We start from the raw sequence: 21,156 nt of genomic DNA, 5'->3' as shown, positions 1-21,156 counted from the left end.
TGTGTTCATCAGGGATATATATTGTTCAGTAGTTTTATTTGCAGCATCTCTGTCTGGCTTTGCATATCTTTCCTTTTCATCTAGGGCTCTATCAACACCCCTAATGGTGCATGCAATAAAGTCTCCAATTTGTAAGCACCTCAGAATTTTCCAGAATGCCTGTGGAATGCAGGGGTGCATCCTTTCTCCATCACTCTTGCCTCCTACTCACTGGTTCTTTTCAGGGCTCTAACTGCTGTATCATAGACATCACATGCTGGGTGCTATTCCGGTTGGATGGGCAAGTGCCCACAAGCCTTTTTCCCTAGGCCTCTTGGCATTATCTATGGCCTCTTCCCTCCACCCTGCCATACCCAGGTGTTGCTGTCTTTTATGTGGTAAGTTGCTTCCTTTCTAAAGTGCCTGGGCTGCAGCCCTCACCTCATTCCACTGTAAGTTCTGATACTATGGTCCTGACCTTACAGACACAGTTACCTCGACCACACACAGGGTCATGCTGTATGGCAATTTTGGTGCCAGCATGCTGGCTGTTGGCATGGACATGGAAGCACCCCTGATTCCTAGGCTCTCTTCCCGGGATGTCTTATCATGCTGCATGGCTGGAAATGACTATAAAAAACGGTGCAGGGTGTGAATCAGGCGACGTATGGCTGGTGAGTGAGTGGAAGCTATGGGTAAGACACAGCAGAAAAATGGGCCCGGAGAGATAGCACAGTGGCGTTTGCCTTGCAAGCAGCCGATCCAGGACCTAAGGTGGTTGGTTCGAATCCCGGTGTCCCATAGGGTCCCCCGTGCCTGCCAGGAGCTATTTCTGAGCAGACAGCCAGGAGTAACCCCTGAACATCGCCGGGTGTGGCCCAAAAACCAAAAAAAAAAAAAAAAAGATAGCAGAAAGCGAATAATGTCCTTCAAAGAGAGACTCAACCACTCTCTTCTCTTGGCCTCTCCCATGCCATTGTGCACCAGCCTGATATCCCCAAGGGTCCAGTTTCACACCCAGATCTGACAGTACACAGTGACCACACGGGCCAAGTCGGTATCTGCTATAACAGACATCTGTCACTTGACCTCTGTCATGCGCTTTTCTTCCTGGTTTGGCTGGACTGTCCAGTCTAGGTTACGGTGGTGCTAGATTAACCAAGTCTCTTCCTTTTTTAATGTCTGCTTGTTACTCATTGATAGCAAACACCTTTGAATGAAGCACCTTTTGGATTGGTGCTATGGATCATTTGTTCTCCACCCCAGGGTGCGATCTGGCGCTTTCTACTAAAGAACCCGGGACTCAGGAAAAAGCTCTCTTGCTTTTCCCGCTTTCCACCACTGAGCTATCTGCTTCTTAGGAATGAAAGGCTTGCATGTTAAGAGTTCTTGAACCTTTTTTTATCTCCTTTACCATATATATATTATTTCCTGCATTGGTGTTTGCTTCCAGACCCGTGTCTCCCCAATGTACTGGACTTGAGGAGTGAATCTATCAGTTCAGATGAGGCTTTGCTGTCACATATATGAAATTCAGACACAGGCCAGTGCGTGGACTTTGTTTCTGATTTAATTACACTGGTTCCTTCTGTTGTCTGTGTGGGAGGTTGTCACACCTGAATGTCACGTGGGTCAGTGGCTGTGACTGAGATGCAGCCAACACATCTCTGATGGTTGTCTAGCTGTTTACAGCGCTACATAAGTGTCAGTGTTCTTGTGCCAGAGACCACATCCTTGGTCTACGAAGGCAAAGGTATTTACTGTCAGAAGTCACCCACCCAGAATTCTAACCCTGGAATATGCAAAGCAGCCTTCGAATTTCTCCTGACCACATCCAGGTATCATGCGCAAAGCTCCCAGCTTCGTGGAAAGGCTTCTGTGGGCAGGAAAAAGTGAGCTGGGGGAGTCTCAGTTCCATGGTTTTGTGAAGCTCTGTTCTCAGGTGTGGCCTGCAAACATCCACAGAAAGAAAGAGCATGCAGGGAGATGGATGGCCAGGGAGAAGATGGATGGGTGAGTGGGTGGGTGGGTGGGCTGTCCCTCCTTCTCACATCTCAGAGAGGGAAGCGGAGGGGAAGAGAAAAGAGAAGAAAGATTATTTCAGTGACCCCCCCCAAGCAGGGGAACTGAACAAGGAGCCCACCTCCATGGGCTAAAGGTATATGGTGTGGGTGCAGGCCAGAGCTCTTCATTGATAGGACTGTTACTCGAAGTCTAAATTTTTAAATTGTTTTAAAGAAGCCGATCTTCCACAGAGAAGGAAAGAAATTAAGAGGGAAGGAATTGAGAAAGGGAAGTAATAGGGGACCGGGGTTAGGCACAGGGGTCTCAAGCTCAATTTACCTGGGGGCCGCAGGAGGCAAAGTCGGGGTGATCCTTGAGTGCAAAGTCAGTAGTAAGCCTTGAACATTGGGGGGTATAACCCAAACAACTAAAACAAAACAAAAAGATTCCTCTAGGGCAGGGCCACAAAATGTTGTATGGAGGGCCGTTTGCGGCCCGTGGGCTTCAAGTTTGAGACCCCTGGTAGGGGCTTCGGTTATACTGGTAATGTAGAAGAGTGGAATAGCTGTACATCCGAATCACAGACTCAGCTCCACTGAAAACATGAGAGCTAAGCTGCAGAAAGAATCTGAAATGTGGGGCCGGGAAGGTGGCGCTAGAGGTAAGGTGTCTACCTTGCAAGCGCTAGCATAGGACGGACCGCGGTTCGATCCCCCGGCGTCCCATATGGTCCCCCCAAGCCAGGGGCGATTTCTGAGCGCATAACCAGGAGTAACCCCTGAGCGTCAAACAGGTGTGGCCCAAAAAACAAAAAAAAAGAAAAAAAAAGAATCTGAAATGTGTCTGTTATGGTGGCAGGTAGGACAGAAGGGAGCAGGGGATGCTGGTGGCAGTATTGGTGTGGGGATATTGTGTGCCCAATTCATCTGTCAACAACTAGATAAGTCATAGTTTTTCAATTAAATTAAAAAATTATTTCAAAGGGACTAGAGAGATAGCATGGAGGTAAGGCGTTTGCCTTTCATGCAGAAGGACAGTGGTTCGAATCCTGGTATCCCATATGGTCCCCCAAGCCTGCCAGGAGCAATTTCTGAGCATGGAGCCAGGAGTAATCCCTGAGTGCTGCTGGGTGTGACCCCCCCAAAAGAAATTCTTTTAAAAAGTCTATTCCCCATTTCCAGCCTGTTGAAAGTCCCCATAAAGCAAATACACACACACACACACACACACACACACACACACACACACACACATACAAACACACACACACACACATACAAACACACACACACACACATCTGAGATGTCTAGAATAGTCACAGGTAACTTTCTTGATGTTTCCAGAAAGATCCTGCCTAGTAGGAGGGGTGGACAAGAGGGAGAGGCATAGAGGTATAGAATGGGATCGCTAGCAGTGGTCCTCAAACTATGGCCCGCGGGCCACATATTGTATTTGTATCTGTTTTGTTTCTTCATTGCAAAATAAGATATATGCAGTGTGCATAAGAATTCGTTCCTAATTTTTGTTTTTACTAGAGTCAGACCCTCCAATGGTCTGAGGGACAGTGAACTGGCCCCCTGTTTAAAAAGTTTGAGGACCCCTGCCTAGATTCTGGGACTTATTTGTGTCAAGGGATGAAGTTCCAGCTGAGGAAGTTGGAGAGTTGAGCTGATGGCCACCAATCTACACACCTAAAGTAACTGAGAGGGGGCACTAGTCTGGTATGGCAGCAGCACAGAGGTCCTGGGTTCAAGCTCTAGTGCCCCAGTGGGGGGAGTTGATAAATGTAATGTTTTTATACCTTACCACCATATTTTCAACCCAAGGCTCCTTAACCATTTTGTTGACTTGGATCAGAAACAAAGCAGTATTATTTATATTTGCAAATCGGGAATTTTTTTCTTTGGGGGGGGGGGACACAACACCTGGTGATGCTCAGAGGTTCCTCCTGACTATGTGTTCAGAAATCGCTCCTGGCTTGGGGGACCATATAGGATGCCGGAGATTGAAGCCAAGTCCATCCTGGTTAGCCGCATGCAAGGCAAATGCTCTATTGCTGAGCTATCATTCTGGTCCCTAATCAGTAAATTTTTTAATAAACTAAATATATCTATAAATGCATACTTATTTTTGAGGGCTGTTAAGCATTTACTTGTATATTCCTTCCCAAATAATCCCAAGAAACTCTCATCACCCTGATTTTCTTGTTGCTAAATCCAGAGGTCATTTCTCCGTGTTTAACTTGACTTATTTGAGCATATATTATGTTGACCACTCGTTTCTCTTTTGGGGGGAGGAGACCACCCCCAGTGATTCTCAGGGGTTACTCCTGGCTATGCGCTCAGAAATTGCTCCTGGCTTGGAGGACCATATGGGACACCAGGGAATCTAACCGTGGTACATCTGGGTCAGCTGCGTGCAAGGCCAACACCCTACCACTGTGCCATCTCTCCAGCCCCATAAATCAGGAATCTTATTAAGAAATCTGTTTTTCTCATCTATTTAAGCTCTTGTTTTATTTTGAAGTCAGACCTGGAGATGCTCAAGGGTTGGTTACTTCTGGATCCAGACTTGGGAATCATTCCTGGTGGTACTCAATGGACCATATGGGATGCCGGGTTGGCTCTGTGAAAAAAACAAACACCCTCCTCTCTATATTGTCACTCTAGCCCCCTATATTTAAGCTTTAAGGGGGTTCTGTCATGGCTAGAGAAAATAGTGCAGAATCGAAGGAGTTTCCCAGCTCTGATTAGCTCCCCTCATCTTCAGGCCTCACACTGAGCTGCCAGCCTATTGTGGTGCCAACTCAGCTACCTGAGAAATGCTAGAGGGTCCCAAAGCCTCCTGGCTATCACTTGGGAGCCCCCCAAAGAAGATCCAGTGCCCTATGGGTAGAACTTGGCCAAATTGCTAAACAGAACTACACAGCCTAGCATGGAGTTAGGCTGACATGCTCCCTGTCCTCATGTATTCCACATACTCCTAGGAAAGGAACCTGGACTGGTTTCCACGGATGAGAGCCATGTCCCTCGTGAGCAGTGACTCGGAAGGCGAGCAGAACGAGCTGAGGAACCTGCAGGAGAAGCTCGAGTCCACCATGAAGCTTGTGGCCAACCTCTCAGGCCAGCTGACAGAGCTGAAAGATCAGGTAAGTGGAGGAGGGCCCACGTCCACCCCCGGCCCTGCGTCAGAGGAGGGGAACTGTGGCCAACAGCATCTCAGGACAAGGTTCTCCTGAGGACCTGAGGGCCCTGTTGCAGGTGGCCTGAGGAAGGCGCTGAGCCAGAACATGAATAAAGCTCCACTGGCCAAACTCAAGGCGCCTTGTGGCTTCACTCCATACATCCATCAGCCCTTCAGCCAAGACGCTGAAACCAGTGTCCCAGGAGAAACCAGTCCTGAAGCAAAATTCTCACTGCATGTTTACCAGATTCATACACCTCCTGGGTATTGGGGTGAAATGAGGAAGATCCCCTCTGCCCCCACACCCAGGGTGAAATGGGGAAAGTCCCCTCAGCCCCATAGCATTAACTCAACGCTTCTGCCCTGACCTGACCTGGCCTCAAGGTCTTCGACATAAGCTCTGCTGCTCTGCCTCTTCTGCTTTGTTTTGTTTGTTTTGTTTTGGGGTCACACCCGGCAGCGCTCAGGGGTTCCTCCTGGCTCTACGCTCAGAAATCACTCCGGGCAGGCTCCGGGGACTATATGGGATGCCCGGATTCGAACCACCGTCCTATTGCATGCAAGGCAAACAAATGTCTTACCTCCATGCTATCTCTGCGGCCCCTGCTCTGCCTTTTGAAGTGACTTGGGGCTGTGCCAAACCTGTATTTCTTCCCTTGATGTGAAGGTTCCAGGCCTAGGGGCTTCTGGCAAGTCAGGTCAGACTGTGCCAGGGCTTGTGCCCAAGCAGGCGTCAAACAGGTGCCCTGGCACCACTGACTGGCCAAACCGTCACACTCTGGCACAGTTGTTGGCTGCTGAGAGTGCCCGGCCATCTCCAGAGACCAGGCAAGGCAACCCGTGACTGCGGGCAAGAGGGGCAATGTGCCAGTCTCTGTGGTCATGACTGTGGACAGCCTCTTTCTGCCAATGTTTCAGCCATTCTGCTCTAATCTATCTCCTTTCCACCCATGCTCCCCCACAGCGTTCCTCCAGGCCACATGGCCTCATGTTCTTGTTCTTTTTTTCTTTTTTTTACCCACATTAAGACATTAATAAATGGGGCTTGAGTGGTGGCACAGTGGTAGAGTGTTTGCCTTGCATGTGGCTGACCTAGGACAGACCGTGGTTTGATCTCCTGGTGTCCCATATGGCCCCCCAAGCCAGGAGCGATTTCTGATCTCAGAGCCAGGAGGAACCCCTGAGCATCACCAGGCGTGGCCCAAATACATACACAAACACACACATATGCATTCATGTGCAACTCACGAGTACACACATTAAGACATGTTGCTTCTCTTTTTTGTCTCTATCCCCCAACCCACCCCTGGCGAGGAAGCAAATTTCTTCACACACCTAACAAAGCTTCATTTTTATTTTCTTCCTTTAGAGAAAGCTGTGGTTCCAGGAATTGAAATTAAAACCTATGTTTTAAATTAGGTAACAAAAAAAAAATTACATAAATTGACCCATTACCAACTTTAAATAAAGGACCGAGTCAGTTGTAAGCAAGACCTGAAACCAGCTATTTGTGCTAAGAATCTCACTTTGAAGCGCTCACTGGAGCCATTCTAAAGCCCCTAGCTTATCTGTGAATTCAGTCAAAGGAATGAGCTAAGTGAGGGGCTAGTAGAAAGAGCCTCTGTTTGGGGTGACCAGACCCACCAACTGGCACCACCAACTGTCTCATGTAGCCAGTCAGGATGCTGAGACCATTTGCCTGAGGAATTGCCCTAGCTTCCAAGGGCACTACCTGCCACACTTTGATGTCTATAAATTGTGTATATTTGTGCTTTCGTGTACTTGGTTTTTTTCCCCCTCCACCCTGTTTGTCTTTCCTGGTTGACTTTTAAATTCTTTCTCATGGATCTTAAAGTCTGAAAAGCCAAACCTGCAAACTTATGCGTCATCACGTAGAACCACAGAGCCCAGTAGTGACCTGTCAGCTTTCAAACTCCAGGTCAAACTGTTTCTATTAAATCAACTCTAACAAAATATGCCAAATCCGATTCTAGATGGACGAAGGCTGATGTTTGTGATGGCTTTCATGTCCATTAAGTCACATCCAAGTATGAGCCATGAGAGATCTGTGCTGGCGTGAGCTTGTGTGACATTAAAAAATCATTTAGGTTTAAACATGCTGGCTTTCATCCTTCCCACATTTTTTCATTTTAATGTTGGCAGCCCTCTTCAGAAAATTTTTTTTCTTAGACAATATTGCAGGTTAAAGGAAGTATGAAACCAGGTTCTACACCTTGATCTGAGAGGATCTATTTATGTACATGGAATGACAGGGTGGGAGACAGAAATGAACTGATCTGTTTTTTCCGAGAAAGTGTTGCTTCTTTCAAAAAGAAATCATGTTTTCTTTTGATTTTACCACTTCTAAAAAGTTATCACTGCATTTGAGAATCCACTTGTTGAAGAGATTTAGTTTCCTTAGAGTTGGATTCGGTAACAAACATAAAGATCTCTTCAGCTGCTCTCCATGGAAGCCACAAAGTTAAGTTTTCAGATGCTGTTGTGAGAATTCCTGCTTCTAAAAAGAGAGAATTCTTCTGAATTAAAGAAGAAAAGCCCCCAAAATGATTAATAAGAAAGATACTCTGATATTTTTTAAGCAGCTATGAAAGAATACCATTCACTGGGAAGCATGATGGAAAACAGAAAAATTGCTTCATCGCTGAGTTATTTATTTAGAACCTCAAATCAAAAAAAAATAGTATAATGGTGCAATGATAGTTGAATTTGAATGTTTTCACTGTTATTTATCTCTTTAATGGATCTTTTCTTTTCTTTTATATTTGGGCCACACCTGGCAGTGCTCAGGCGTTATTTCTGACTCTGCACTCAGAAATTGCTCCTCCTGGTAGGCTCTGGGCACCATATGCAATGCCAGGGATTGAACTCAGGTCCAGGTTTGTCTTAGGTCAGCCACTTGCCAGGCAAATGCCCTTCTAGCCTCTGGTGGATATTTTCTTGAAAATACCGATGTGAGGAGAAAAAGTTATTGTCAAGGATGAAGATCATTATTGGCATGTTTTCTATTATTGCCAAACAGAGATGATCATAATTCTTATTCTAAGGGGTTTGTAATGATGCATCTCATATTCAAGTGTTCCCTCCCAAGAAATTCTGAGCATTAAATATGGTTTTCTTAAATCCTTATTCTAAGAAGGAGAACTACTGTCAGAACAACAATTTTGTTGGCCTGTTTTCTTCATAGTGCAAAAGAGCAAATATGGAGAAAGGAGTTCACATTGGTTGTAAACATGCTTTAAAAAATTAGATAATGTTAGCATGTTGTGGTGTTTGGCATTTTTCTTGCAAGAGAAAGAAGGGTATAGGCAGTTAAACTATAGGTATAATTGCCCAGAGTTTGGAAAAGGACTGTTAAACAAATGGTTCTGAGTGTTTGTCTTCCTTACTTGGGCTGAAACCATAAAGGATTGAAGTAAATTCTACCCAGAAGTATCCCATAATAACCAGAAAAAAACAAAACAAAACAAAACAAAACAAAGATATGGCCTATAACTAAGAAATGAGTCTGCAAAGTTCTGTGAGTTGAAGCATGAAGTAAGCCGGACAGTCAGGGAGGCAGGTGGCCCAGTGTAAGGAAAAGAGGGGGGAAGAAGTTTATCTGCTACCGTCTCCACTGAGATGCTCGTGACCACTGAGATGGCTGAGAAATGCTGGAAGGGGCACCCCCCTACCCCAGGAGAGGGATGGACACGAGCAGAGGCATAACAGTACACGCATGCATGCTCTAGGAATGGTGTACCCTGTTCTGGTCAGTTTAATTCATTCTTTGAAACACCTGTTGGCAAGGTGATTGAATGACAGAGATGAGCACAATTGTTTTTCCTTGTTCTCCAAACTGGCAGTCTAGAAGTCAGCCAGGAGGACTGATCCTTGATAGGAAGCTTGCCACAAAGAGTGGGGGAGTACAGTTAGGGCAGAGAAGAAGAGGAAGAAGAAGAGCACTCAGAAATCACCCCTGGCAGGCTGGGAAACCATATGGGATGCCCGTAGTCAAACCCGGTCCCTCTTGGGTTGGCCGCATGCAAGGAAGGCAAAAGCCCTACTGCTGTGCTATCTCTCTGGCCCCCCAAAATTATTTAATTAATTAATTTATTTATTTAAAAATAAAATAAGTCAGACAAACAGTAACTTGTCACCGAATGTGGCAAGTCTGCAACAGAGGTGTGGATTTACAGCTCTGGGAATAAAGTCAACAAAAGATTTTGTGGGTCCTGGTTTCTGGGAGAGATGTGAAAAACAGGGCAGTCTCAGAGCTGGTGCAGAAGCTTGTTTTTCGGGCACAGAAGGTTGCTAGATCTAAAAACAACAGGTCATCTTAACAGGCGGTTGTTTAAAAAAAAAAAAAAAACAAAAACAGATGCCTGTTGGCTTTTCACTCTATATTTGAAATTACAGCTTAACAGGCGGTTGTTTAAAAAAAAAAAAAAAAAAAAAAAACAGGTCATTAGGACCAGTTCTACAGTTTGACACCATCGTCCATTCAGACCAACCATCATCACTACATTGAAGAGACACTGCTTTTGTTCTTAGTGTTTTAGGCTCATAATCTGAGTGCGACTGCATTTACAGGCCTCTAAAAATGAATTTCAATTACTAAGATTTCCTGGCTCTTTAGTCTGAGTAACGATGAGTTTACTATGACATGAAAACCACTTTTCCGACCAGACAGATCTCCAAAGATGCGCCTGGCGGGGGCACTGTGAATGGACCTTCTGTCGTGGGCCAGCCATCACTCCTTCAGAATCCAGTGCTGGCAGATTAAAAATTTGTTCATTTGTACTCTCAGTGTTTTCATGAGGACTCTTTCAGATGTCTGATTTAGACAACTGTGATATCTTCTGCTTCTTTTTTAGACTGGGCCAAAAGAAGAAATGCAGAAGAGATTCAAGTGCATTTCTCTTTTTTACTTTGTTATTTGTTTTTTATTTCTGTATGTGATTTTGGTCATTTTTTTAGTTTTAGGAGGTCACACTTTAGCAGTGCCCAGCGATGTCTCTTGGCTCTGCACCTGGCAGGCTCTGGGGATCATATGGAATGCTGGGGATCAAACCTGGGTTAGTTATGTGCAGAGCAAATGCCCTACCCACTGTGCCATTGCATTGGCATTTCTGTATTTAGGAAACTAGGAAGAGTACCGCTGATGAAATGTTCACCAGAAGCAGTTGGGAATTTTGAGGATATTAACCATACATACTACAAGACATTTTATAAATTACAAGACATACTATAAGACATTTTATACTATTCAAAAATAGATTTTTTTTATTATGAGAGTTTTTCAGTCATCTTAGATTGAAATCTGATGGACATTTTTATCAGGTCAATTCTATTGTAAATACTTATATTAGAATGTTGCTAAGGATAGACTTTTGTCCTTGTTTTTATATATTTGGGTTTTTTTTTTTTTTGGTTTTTGGTTTTTGGGCCACACCCGGCGGTGCTCAGGGGTCACTCCTGGCTGTCTGCTCAGAAATAGCTCCTGGCAGGCACAGGGGACCATATGGGACACCGGGATTCGAACCAACCACCTTTGGTCCTGGATCGGCTGCTTGCAAGGCAAACGCCACTGTGCCATCTCTCTGGGCCCAATATATTTGTTTATATATATATATATATATTTGTTTTTATATCCGTAATATATCAGTGAAATAGAGATAGAGTGTATATGTGTGATAGCATGTAGGTTGAACTGAACTAATAAAAAACAAAACAAAATAAAAGTTAGAAATTAGGTGTCATGGGGTTGGAGCAATAGCACAGCGGTAAGGTGTTTGCCTTGCACACAGCCAACACAGGATGGAACCCAGATGGTCCCCCAAGCCTGCCAGGAGTGACTTCTGAGTGCAGAGCCAGGAGTAACCCCTGAGCACTGCCTAGTGTGAACCCCCCCCCCCCAAAAAAAAAAGAAAGAAATTAGGTACCAGAGCAGTACTGTAGCAAGAAAGGCACCTGCTTTGCATGTTTATGACCCAGGTTCAATCTTGGGTACCCCTATAAGTCCCCCCAGACTACCTCCAGGAGTGATCTTTGAATACAGAGCTAGGAATAACCCTGAGTCCAGACAGGAATGGCCTGTAAAAGGGGAAAAAAAAAAGTCTGAACTTACGTGAGAAAATGCACTGAGAACAGAGGCACCTGCCAGCTAGCCATGCTGACCTTCGGCCCCAGTTTCCTCCAGACCAAAGATCTTCCTGGGGGAAGAGCACAGATGCTGTGCAGATACCGCAGGCAGCGGCTGCAAAAGGGCCAGATGCTGTCTGAAGCAGGTGACTTTACCCTGCACTAAACCCTCACCTAAGGAGCCTCTTCTGTCTGAGGAAGGTTGAGTGACATCTAGAATCCCATTTGTGTATCTGCCTGGTGTTTACTGCAGAGAAGCTTCTCGCAGGCCCTGGCTCTCCTCCTGATTAAATATACTTACCCCAGGTACCTCATTTATAAAGTAGAGGTTCAGAGGCCGGAGAGATAGCACAGCAGTAGGGCATTTGCCTTGCATACAGCCAACACAGGACAGATGGTGGTGCAATCTCCGGCATCCCATATGGTTCCCTTGAGCCCACCAGGGGCGATTTCTGAGTGCAGGTCCAGGAATAGCCCCTGAGTGCCACCAGATGTGACCCCCAAAACCAAAATACACAAAGTAGAGGTTCATAGAAAGAGCCCCACATAGCCCTAGACCCTTCAGGAATTCTTGGTGTTCCTCAGACCCGCAGCATCAGCAGTGCTGGAACCTTGGTGGGACATATATGTAGGGGCCCAGCTCTGTGCCCTAACAGACTTTCTGAAGGAAGGTCATACAAGAGTTTAAAAACATAGTTTTGCAGGTGACCGATTTTTTTCCCCCCAGTGTAGGGAACTAGAAGACAAAATGAGGTCTCTACTAGGAAAATGAATGAACAAAAATTTAGGCTTCTAACCTAGGCAGAGAGTTGTAGGATCATATGGCAGAAAGGATGAGATAGGGCTAGGGGAGGGGTGCCCTCTGGGGTGTGAGGGGGACACCCCATATATGGAAGACTCAACTGCTCTAGTAGGGAACAGTTGTAGAGGCTTTGAGAAAATCAATTACTGGATAAATGGGGGGCTGGAGAGATAGCACAGTGATAGTCTTGCATGCAGCCCACCCAGGAGGGACCCAGTTTGATTCCTGGCATCCATATGGTCCCCCAACCTGCCAGCAGCAATTTCTGAGTGCAGAACCAGGAGTAACCCCTGAACACCGCTGGATGTGGCCCCAAAGCCATTTGATCAATCAATAAATATAGTTTTAAAAAAATTACTGGAAAAATGACAGAGAAGTCAAGAAAAACTGATTTAACAAACAAACATATATATATACATAAAAGGTCACTGTCATTATTTATAGAAAATTCCGGAGAAAACTTTAGTAGCCAACTCTGACCATAGAAGGATCCCCATGACGTTTTAAAAACTATTTCAAGATTTTTGAGCCACACCCAGGATGTTCAGGGGTAACTCTGACTCTACACTCATGAATTACTCCCGGTGGTGCTCTGAGGACCCGATGGGATGTTGGGGATCAAACCTGGATCTACCACATGCAAGGCAAACACTCTCCCTGCTATCCATGGCTCCTACTCCAGTCTTCGCAGCTTTGATAATTTGGCTTTTTTCCATGGCAGGGATTGAACCCAGGCTCCATGTCTTGAAGGCAGGTCTTCTGTCTCTTGAGTCCCAGTTGTGATGGAAACCCTTGATACCATTGGGGCGTCACACCCACAAAACCTTGAATTCATTAGCAGTGTTTTAGATTGCTGAAATTTAGCTAAGTTTTTGGGTTTTTTGTTGTTGTTGTTGTTTGGTTTTACTTGTTTGTTTTGGGGCCACACCCATTGATGCTCAAAGGTTTCTCCTGGCTATGCACTCAGAAATTGCTCCTGGCTTGGGGGACCATATGGTTCTCCTGGGGATCGAACCATGGTCCGTCCTCGGCTAGTGCTTGCAAGGCAGACGCCTTACTTCTAGCGCCATCGCTCCAGCCCCTGTGTTTTTTTTTTTTAATTTAGTTAAGTTTTATTGGATTCTGTGTCGAGGTTACCTGCCCAGAGAATATTTGGGGCAGAAGTGAGGAAGGGGAGAGGAAGCTGAGTAAAGTAGCAAGCAATAGCTGTACCCTAATTCAGCTCTGACCTGGGTTTGGTCCCCAATATCATATATAGTCCCCCAAGATTTGGTCCCCAATATCACATATAATCCCTCAAGCCCCTTCCAAGAGTGATTTGTGAGTGCAGAGCCAAGAGTAAGCCCTGAAACACTGCCAGATCTGAACCAAACACCAAAAATTATAAATAATTAAAAAAATTATTTATTTATTTTGGACTTTTTGGGTCACACCCGGCAGTGCTCAGGAGTTACCCCTGGCTCTATGCTCAGAAATCGCTCCAGGCAGGCTTGGGGGACCATATAAGATGCCGGGATTCGAATCACCGACCTTCTGCATACAAAGCAAATACCCTACCTCCATGCTCTCTCTCTGGCCTCTAAAAATTTTTTTTAAACTTTAAATGCTATCTTTCAGAAAGAATTCATTCTTATTATATCTTCTGGCCCAAATGATAATAGCAAATACATTTTACAGGCACCTAAATATAGTATCTTGAGGGGAAAAAGAGGTAGTATAGGATCTAAGGCCCAGTAGAATCCCGGCATCTCGTAGAGAGTCACCCAGGCAGCACCACATTCATCCACTGACCGAGACACATGGGGACCTTCCCCTGAGCCCCCCATCACAGAACAAAACTGACTTGAAAGAATCAAAACTTGGGTTGGAGCAGTAGTGCAGCAGTAGGGCATTTGCCTTGCATGCGGTTGACCTGGGATGGACTGTGGTTCGATCCCCAGCATCCCATACGGTCCCCTAAACCAGGAGTGATTTCTGATCACAGAGTCAGGAGTAACCCCTGAGCATCACTGGGTGTGGCCCAAAAACCAAAAAAAAAAAAAAGGAAGGAAGGAAGATGGAAGGAAGGAAGGAAGGAAGGGAGAGAAAGAGAGAGAAGAAAGAAAGAGAAAAGAAAGAAAAAGAAAAGAAGAAAGAAAGAAAGAAAGAAAGAAAGAAAGAAAGAAAGAAAGAAAGAAAGAAAGAAAGAAAGAAAGAAAGAAAGAAAGAAAGAAAGAGGAAGGAAAGAAGAAAGGAAAGAAAGAAAGAAAGAAAGAAAGAAAGAAAGAAAGAAAGAAAGAAAGAAAGAAAGAAAGAAAGAAAGAAAGAAAGAAAGAAAGAAAGAAAGAAAGAAGAAAGAGAGAGGGAGGGAGGGAGAGAGAGAGAGAAAGAAAGAAAGAAAGAAAGAAAGAAAGAAAGAAAGAAAGAGAAAGGAAATAAAGAAACAAAGAAAGAAAGGAAAGAAAGAAAGAAAGAAAGAAAGAAAGAAAGAAAGAAAGAAAGAAAGAAAGAAAGAAAGAAAGAAAGAAAGAAAGAGAAAGAAGAAAAAAGAATCAAAACTGACCTAGGCAAGTTAGACTCTCCGTTCTCTTTATGATATTCTGCACCAAAAAAAAACAGTCCAAATCCAAACCAAAATGCTCACCTCCAATCTGACACCAGATCCAGAAATGGCACGTCTCCTCTCAGCACCACCTAGCAGAGGAGCTAGCACAGAAAACGAGATGGAAATAAAGCCAGAGGGAAGGATCTGTGTCCCTAAATCCCCTGTTTTACCACTAGAATGTAATGTTTCTCTCACTTGGAAAAGCTGGAAATTGGGACTAAAACCTACTAAGTTATATCATAAAGCCATTTCTCCTTTTTTTTTGAGGGTGTTTCTCCAAACACTTCTGTCCCAGGGCCCTCTTGGTCGTCCTGGCCCAACGGGTATGGTGGTTTGGTGTGAGGATCAAGGAAGTAGTGAGGCTCAGGTACTGGGATCATCTCCAGTCTATATCAACAATATTCAGGGCTTGTACCTCATCCCCTGTGTTGTCTGTCTGGTCCTCCACAACCTTATTAGAATTGATGTAAATAGCCAGGGCCAGATACAGAGCTAGGAATATCCAAGGTCGGAGACAGGCTAGATAGAGACAGCGAAAGGTATCCACCAATTGAACTAAACTCACTGTCTGGGTGCTGGAAGTTCACTGGAAAAATGGGGGACCAGGGCCCGGAGAGATAGCACAGCGGCGTTTGCCTTGCAAGCAGCCAATCCAGGACCAAAGGTGGTTGGTTCGAATCCCGGTGTCCCATATGGTCCCCCGTGCCTATCAGGAGCTATTTCTGAGCAGACAGCCAGGAGTAACTCCTGAGCACCGCTGGGTGTGGCCCAAAAACCAAAAAAAAAAAAAAAAAGAAAAAAAAGAAAAAGAAAAATGGGGGACCAGCCTTAGAGATGGTCTCTGCAAACCTGAAGCCATGTCTGTATCCGGGTTCGAATGGCCGTTCTGTGGGTGCCGTAGCTTTGCTTAGGATGGCCCTCAAAGGCACAGACACTCAGCTCCAAGGGGGGTGTATGCTGCAGGATTTTTCTTTTTAAAGCAGTTTATTGATTGATTGATTGGTTTTGGAGTCACATCCGATGATGCTCAGAGGAAAGGAGCCTTAAAGCAGTGATCAAACAATGGAAAAAAAAATCTTCAAAGAATGTGAACAGATGAAAATAGAAGTCTTTGATAAACTCAAAAGAAACAACATAAGAATCATTGGAATCCCAGAGAACCAGGAAGAAAATTTCCAGGCAAAACTCCTGGCAAGCTCAGGGGACCATATGGGATGTCAGGAATCAAATCCGGTCAGTCCAGTCAGCCACATGCAAAGCAAATGCCCTATCACTGTGCTATCTCTCCTGTTCGGTTCAATTCCTGGCATCCCATATGGTCCCCCAGCCTGCCAGGAGTGATTTCTAAGTATTAGAGTGAGTAACCCCTGAGCACCGCTGGGTGTGGCCCAAGAACCAATAAATAAGTAAATACATAAATAAAGTTCTAAAAAAAAATCCATCTGCAAATGGACCTATAAAGCTGTCCAGACACCTGCGCTTAGCTTCGTCTTTGTTTTTGTTTCATTTGGGGGTGCATGGGGGTGTTCCACACCTGGCTGTGCTGGGAATCCAACCGGGGTCTCCCCCTGTATGCAAAACATGAACTCAACCCTTTGAGCTCACTCTTTCATCGTTGAGTGGAGTTTTGTTTCTTGGTGAAACAAGGTAAAAGCAAGACAACTGAATGTCACACTACGGACTAGGTCACAGAATTCCCCCGTGCCGCCCGGGACCGTGTCCCTTTGAAGCTGGTGCGTATGACAGAGTGACTTTTCACTGTTTGTAGAAAGTGGGTTTCAGTATAAAAACCATAACCACAGAGGTAAATCTACGGTTCAGTGTATAATTTGACGTACAGGAAGCGTCTGGGTCTCATGATGAAACTGTTTTAACTTTCCAGATGACAGAACAAAGGAAGCAGAAACAAAGAATTGGTCTCCTAGGACAACCCCCTCACATGAACGCCAACCCACAGCAACCAGCATAAGCAAGATGAAATAAAGACGTCCGATGAACCTTTTCTACTTATTTCTTGTGTGGGTTTAGCTGATGAGTTCTGATTCCCCCACACACACAAAGGTTACACTTATGCTTCGTACATTTGTAAATACTCGGTTTTATACTGTATGTATATGATTGCTATTCTTAAGGGTTTGGATGTATGTAATTAGAACGGTTGGCAAAACGAAACGTCGTCGTGTCTGCCAAAAAAAATCATTTTTTAAAAAAGAAAAATGTCTTCTTTGGCAGGACTAAAGAAAGCACCTGATTTGCACTTGAACCAGAGGATAGATTTAAAAGTATCTGACATGTATTTTGTATTTAAAACTAGAATAGCCGGTATTTATGTTATTTTTTTATAAAACTGTGCAATATGATTATGCAATCACGAGAAATTGAACTCCTGGGTATTCTGAAGGGAGTGACCATCTTTGAAGCTGGTGTGTTAATACTGTGTAATAAAATGGTTAAACGTCCAATGATGCTGCTGCCAAACCCTATGAAAAGTGAGTTTCTGGCCCTGTGGGCATTTGTTCCATGTAATTGTCCTCGGTGACTCCAACACCCTGCTCATGGCACTAGTTGTCCATCTTTTAGTGACAATGCTCCAAGTCAGCATTCCTTTAAGAAAAGCAACTTTAGTTTCTAAGATAACTTTTAAGCTTCTCAACTGATTGCTTCAACTAGTTCTTCAAATAAGAGCGTGAACATGATTAGGTTGAGCAGAACTTCTAGTACGAGTTCTTGAAAGAAAACTTTCTGTACCTTGTTTGGAATAAATGCATATATCGCTGGCCAATCTGTATCATCTCTCCTGGGTGAATTGTATAGTCACAGTCTAAAGAAACGAGTAATTTAATGGTTTCTAGATGATCTAGTCCAAATAATAGCATTGATTTTTTTTTTGTCTTCATCTAAACCAACATGCTAGAGTAGCTGAGAATTAATAAGATGACCTACACCCATAGAAAGATGAAATAGGACCTAGCCCATTAGAGCTGAGAGTTGAATACTGACATGTTATTCTTGTGAAAGAGCCTCATTTTGGTTTTTATTTCTTTGTCACATGATTTCTTGCTGGATGAAAAGTATGAAAGGAGACTTTTATATCTGTTGACTAGTTTTGTACATGGGTCTTGTTTTACCAGAGAATCTCTGTTTTAAAAAAAAAAAGTTTCAAATGTATTGAAAGCAGAGTTATGAAACGAGTGAAGTTTGTAAATGCATTTATAAGAATATTTAATAAATGATGCTGTATGATAGTGACCGGTGGCTTTCTTTGGAAAGATGCTTTCTTTGCATCTTAACGGCTATTCTAATTACATCCTTTTCTTGAGGACCAGTTTGATGTGTGACTAATGGGAATGCCATCTAGTCCAGCCTTTATGGAAAATATATAGAGATTCCTCCAAAAACTCGAAATTGAGCTCCCATACAATCCAGCTATACCACTCCTAGGGATATATCCTAGAAACACAAAAAATACAATACAAAAATCCCTTCCTCACACCTATATTCATTGCAGCATTATTTACAATAGCCAAACTCTGGAAACAACCAAGATGCCCTTCAACAGATGAATGGCTAAATAAACTGTGGTACATATACACAATGGAATATTATGCAGCCGTCAGGAGAGATGAAGTCATGAAATTTTCCTATACACGGATGTACATGGAATCTATTATGTTGAGTGAAATAAGTCAGAGGGAGAGAGATAGACGCAGAATATCATTCATCTATGAGTTTTAAGAAAAATGAAAGGCATTCTTGCATTAATTTTCAGAGAAAAAAAGAGGAGGACTGCAAGATCTAGCTCATGACATGAAGCTCACCACAGAGAATGGTGAGTGCAGTTAGAGAAATAACTACATTGAGAACTATCCTAAAAATGTGAATGAATGAATGAGGGAAGTAGAAAGCCTGTCTCGAGTACTGGCAAAGGTGGGGTGGGGAGGAGGGAGATTTGGGGCATTGGTGATGGGAATGTTGCACTGGTGAAGGGGGGTGTTCTTTACATGATTGAAACACAACCACAATCATGTTTGTAATCAAGGTGTTTAAATAAAGATATTAATTTAAAAAACTTATAAAAAAGAAAGAAAGGAAAAGAAAGAAAGAAAGAAAGAAAGAAAGAAAGAAAGAAAGAAAGAGAAAGAAAGAAAGAAGGAAGGAAGGAAGGAAGGAAGGAAGAAAGAAAGAAAGAAAGAAAGAAAGAAAGAAAGAAAGAAAGAAAGAAAGAAAGAAAGAGAAAGAAAGAACGAAAGAAAGAGAAAGAAAGAAAAGAAAGAGAAAGAAAGAAAGAGAGAAAGAAAGAAAGAAAAGAAAGAGAAAGAAAGAAAGAAAGAAGAAAGAGAGAGAAAGAAAGAAAGAAAGAAAGAAAGAAAGAAAGAAAGAAAGAAAGAGAGAGAGAGAGAAGAAAGAAAGAAAGAAAGAAAGAAAGAAAGAAAGAAAGAAAGAAAGAAAGAAAGAAAGAAAGAAAGAAAGAAGAAAAGAAAGAAAGAAAGAAAGAAAGAAAGAAAGAAAGAAAGAAAGAAAGAAAGAAAGAAAGAAAGAAAGAAAGAAAGAAAGAAAGAAAGAAAGAAAGAAAGAAAGAAAGAAAGAAAGAAAGAAAGAAAGAAAGAAGAAAGGAAAGAAAAAAGAAAATGGCTCCCTGATTAGGGAGACCTCAGAGAGAACCGCTGGAGCAAATTTGGGGAGCCTATGCTCTGCTGCTCATCTCTTCTGCCTGAGCCTGGCAAGTTGGAAATCACATGCCCTGTGGGGTGCTGCCTCCTGGGGCCTCTCTGGGGACCAGTCACTGGGAGGAACTGCCAAGGGCTGAAGTTTATTTTCATTTTCACAGGGTGGTCAGGGTCCTTGGGCTAAAAAGCGGAGGATGGACTTTTCTGAAAGTCAGTCAGATTTGTTCCATTCCCAAAACAGCTCCCTACTGGTGCCTCTTTTTCCCACGGAGTCCTCTGAGCTCTGACAAATGGCCTCGCACCCAACACTGGGAACTGGGTCAGGATTCAGTCCTGGCTTAAGGCCTAGTTTCATAACCCAGGCTGCTGCTCCAGCAGGCTGATAAGATTGGTTAAGGAGCCGGAGCAGAGGTTTCTCCACTGGACAGGAGAGGAAAATAGAGTCCCACTTAGCCCATTCTCTCTCTCTCTCTCTCTCTCTCTCTCTCTCTCTCTCTCTCTCTCTCTCTCTCTCTCTCTCTCTCTCTCTCTCTCTCTCTCTCTCTCTCTCTCTCTTTCTGGCTCTCTTTATTCAGGCTCTCTCTCCTTCTCCATTTCTCTCCCTCCATATTGGTCTCTCTCACTCGCTCACTCTCTATCTCTCTCAGATTCTCTCTCTCTCCTTCCCTCATTCCTCCTTCCCCCTCCCTCTCCCTCTCTCTTCCTTTCCTTTCTCTCCCTTCATCTTGGTCTCTCTCTCTCTCTCTCTTTTTCTCAGGCCCTCTTTCTCCTCAGGCTCTCTCTCTCCTTCCCCCATTTCCCTTTCCCCTCCCTCTCTCTTGGGATCTCTCTTTCTCTCCTCTCCTTCCCACTCTCTCTCTTCCTCTCTCTTTCTCTCTCTCTTGGGCTTGCCTCTCTCGGGCTCTCTCTCTCCCCTTTCCCCTCTCCTCCTTTCCCTCCCTCTCCCTCTTTCTTGGGCTCTCTTTCTCTCTCTTCTCTCACCTTCCCCTCCCTCTCCTCTCTCTCTCTAGGGCTTGCTCTCTCTCAGGCTCTCTCTCTCTTTCTCTGGCTCTCTTCAGGCTTTCTCTCCTTCCCCAATCCTTCTTCCCCTCCCTCTCCCCTCCTCTCATTCCTTTCCTTTCTTCCTCCATCTTGGTCTCTCTCTCTCTCTCTCTCTCTCTCTCTCTCTCTCTCTCTCTCTCTCTCTCAGGCTTTTTCTCTTCAGACTCTCTCTTGGACTCTCTCTTACTCCTCAGGCTGGCTCTCTCCTTCCCCCTCTCCTTCCTCTTTCTCTCCCTCTCCCTGTCTCTTGTGCTCTCTCTTTTTCTCTTTTCTCTTTCCTTCTTGCTCTCCTCCTTCCCTCCCCTCTCTCTCTAGGGCTTGCTTGCTCTCTCTCAGGCTCTTCTCTCTCTCTCTCTCTCTCTCTCTCTCTCTCTCTCTCTCTCTCTCTCTCTCTCTCTCTCTCTCACTGCCTTCCTCCTCATCCCTTGCTCCTTCCCCTCCCTCCCTCCTCCCTTTCCTGGCCTCTCTCTCCTTTCCACAGACAGGCCCAGTACCACAGTGCCTCTCCTCTCCCACACCCCGTCTCATGCCCTGTGAGGCTCTGCACTGACTTGCTCTGGCCAGGGCTTTTACGGGCCTGCCATACTGGCTTTCTCCAAGGCCTGTCACTGGCGATATAAACTATAAATCTCCATTCTGTCCAACTCCAGTCTCATGCTCCTCCACCCTGCTAACCTTGAGTCTGGGTGTGAGCACAAAGCTAAGCCTCGCTGAAACACAAAAACCCAAGTTGAGACTCCTGCGGTTTTGTGTT

The 21,156-nt window shown here is 44.4% G+C and overlaps 1 protein-coding gene across 3 annotated transcripts in view; it reads left to right on the top strand.

Moving 5' to 3' along the window:
• ITPR1 (inositol 1,4,5-trisphosphate receptor type 1) overlaps positions 1-17,943 on the top strand; it is a 215,091-nt gene extending 197,148 nt beyond the window's left edge. For all 3 annotated transcript variants that reach the window (XM_049766351.1, XM_049766350.1, XM_049766349.1), the window contains 2 exons: positions 4,971-5,132; positions 16,577-17,943. In XM_049766351.1, the coding sequence (XP_049622308.1) occupies positions 4,971-5,132; positions 16,577-16,663 (249 nt within the window). In that variant the 3' untranslated portion in view covers positions 16,664-17,943. The remainder of the gene's footprint in view (positions 1-4,970; positions 5,133-16,576) is intronic.
• Positions 17,944-21,156: the final 3,213 nt, after the last annotated feature.

The sequence above is a fragment of the Suncus etruscus genome, chromosome 20 (assembly GCF_024139225.1).
Source record: "Suncus etruscus isolate mSunEtr1 chromosome 20, mSunEtr1.pri.cur, whole genome shotgun sequence".
In the NCBI taxonomy this organism is placed as follows: domain Eukaryota; kingdom Metazoa; phylum Chordata; class Mammalia; order Eulipotyphla; family Soricidae; genus Suncus; species Suncus etruscus.
This window is presented reverse-complemented; position numbering and strand designations above follow the sequence as displayed.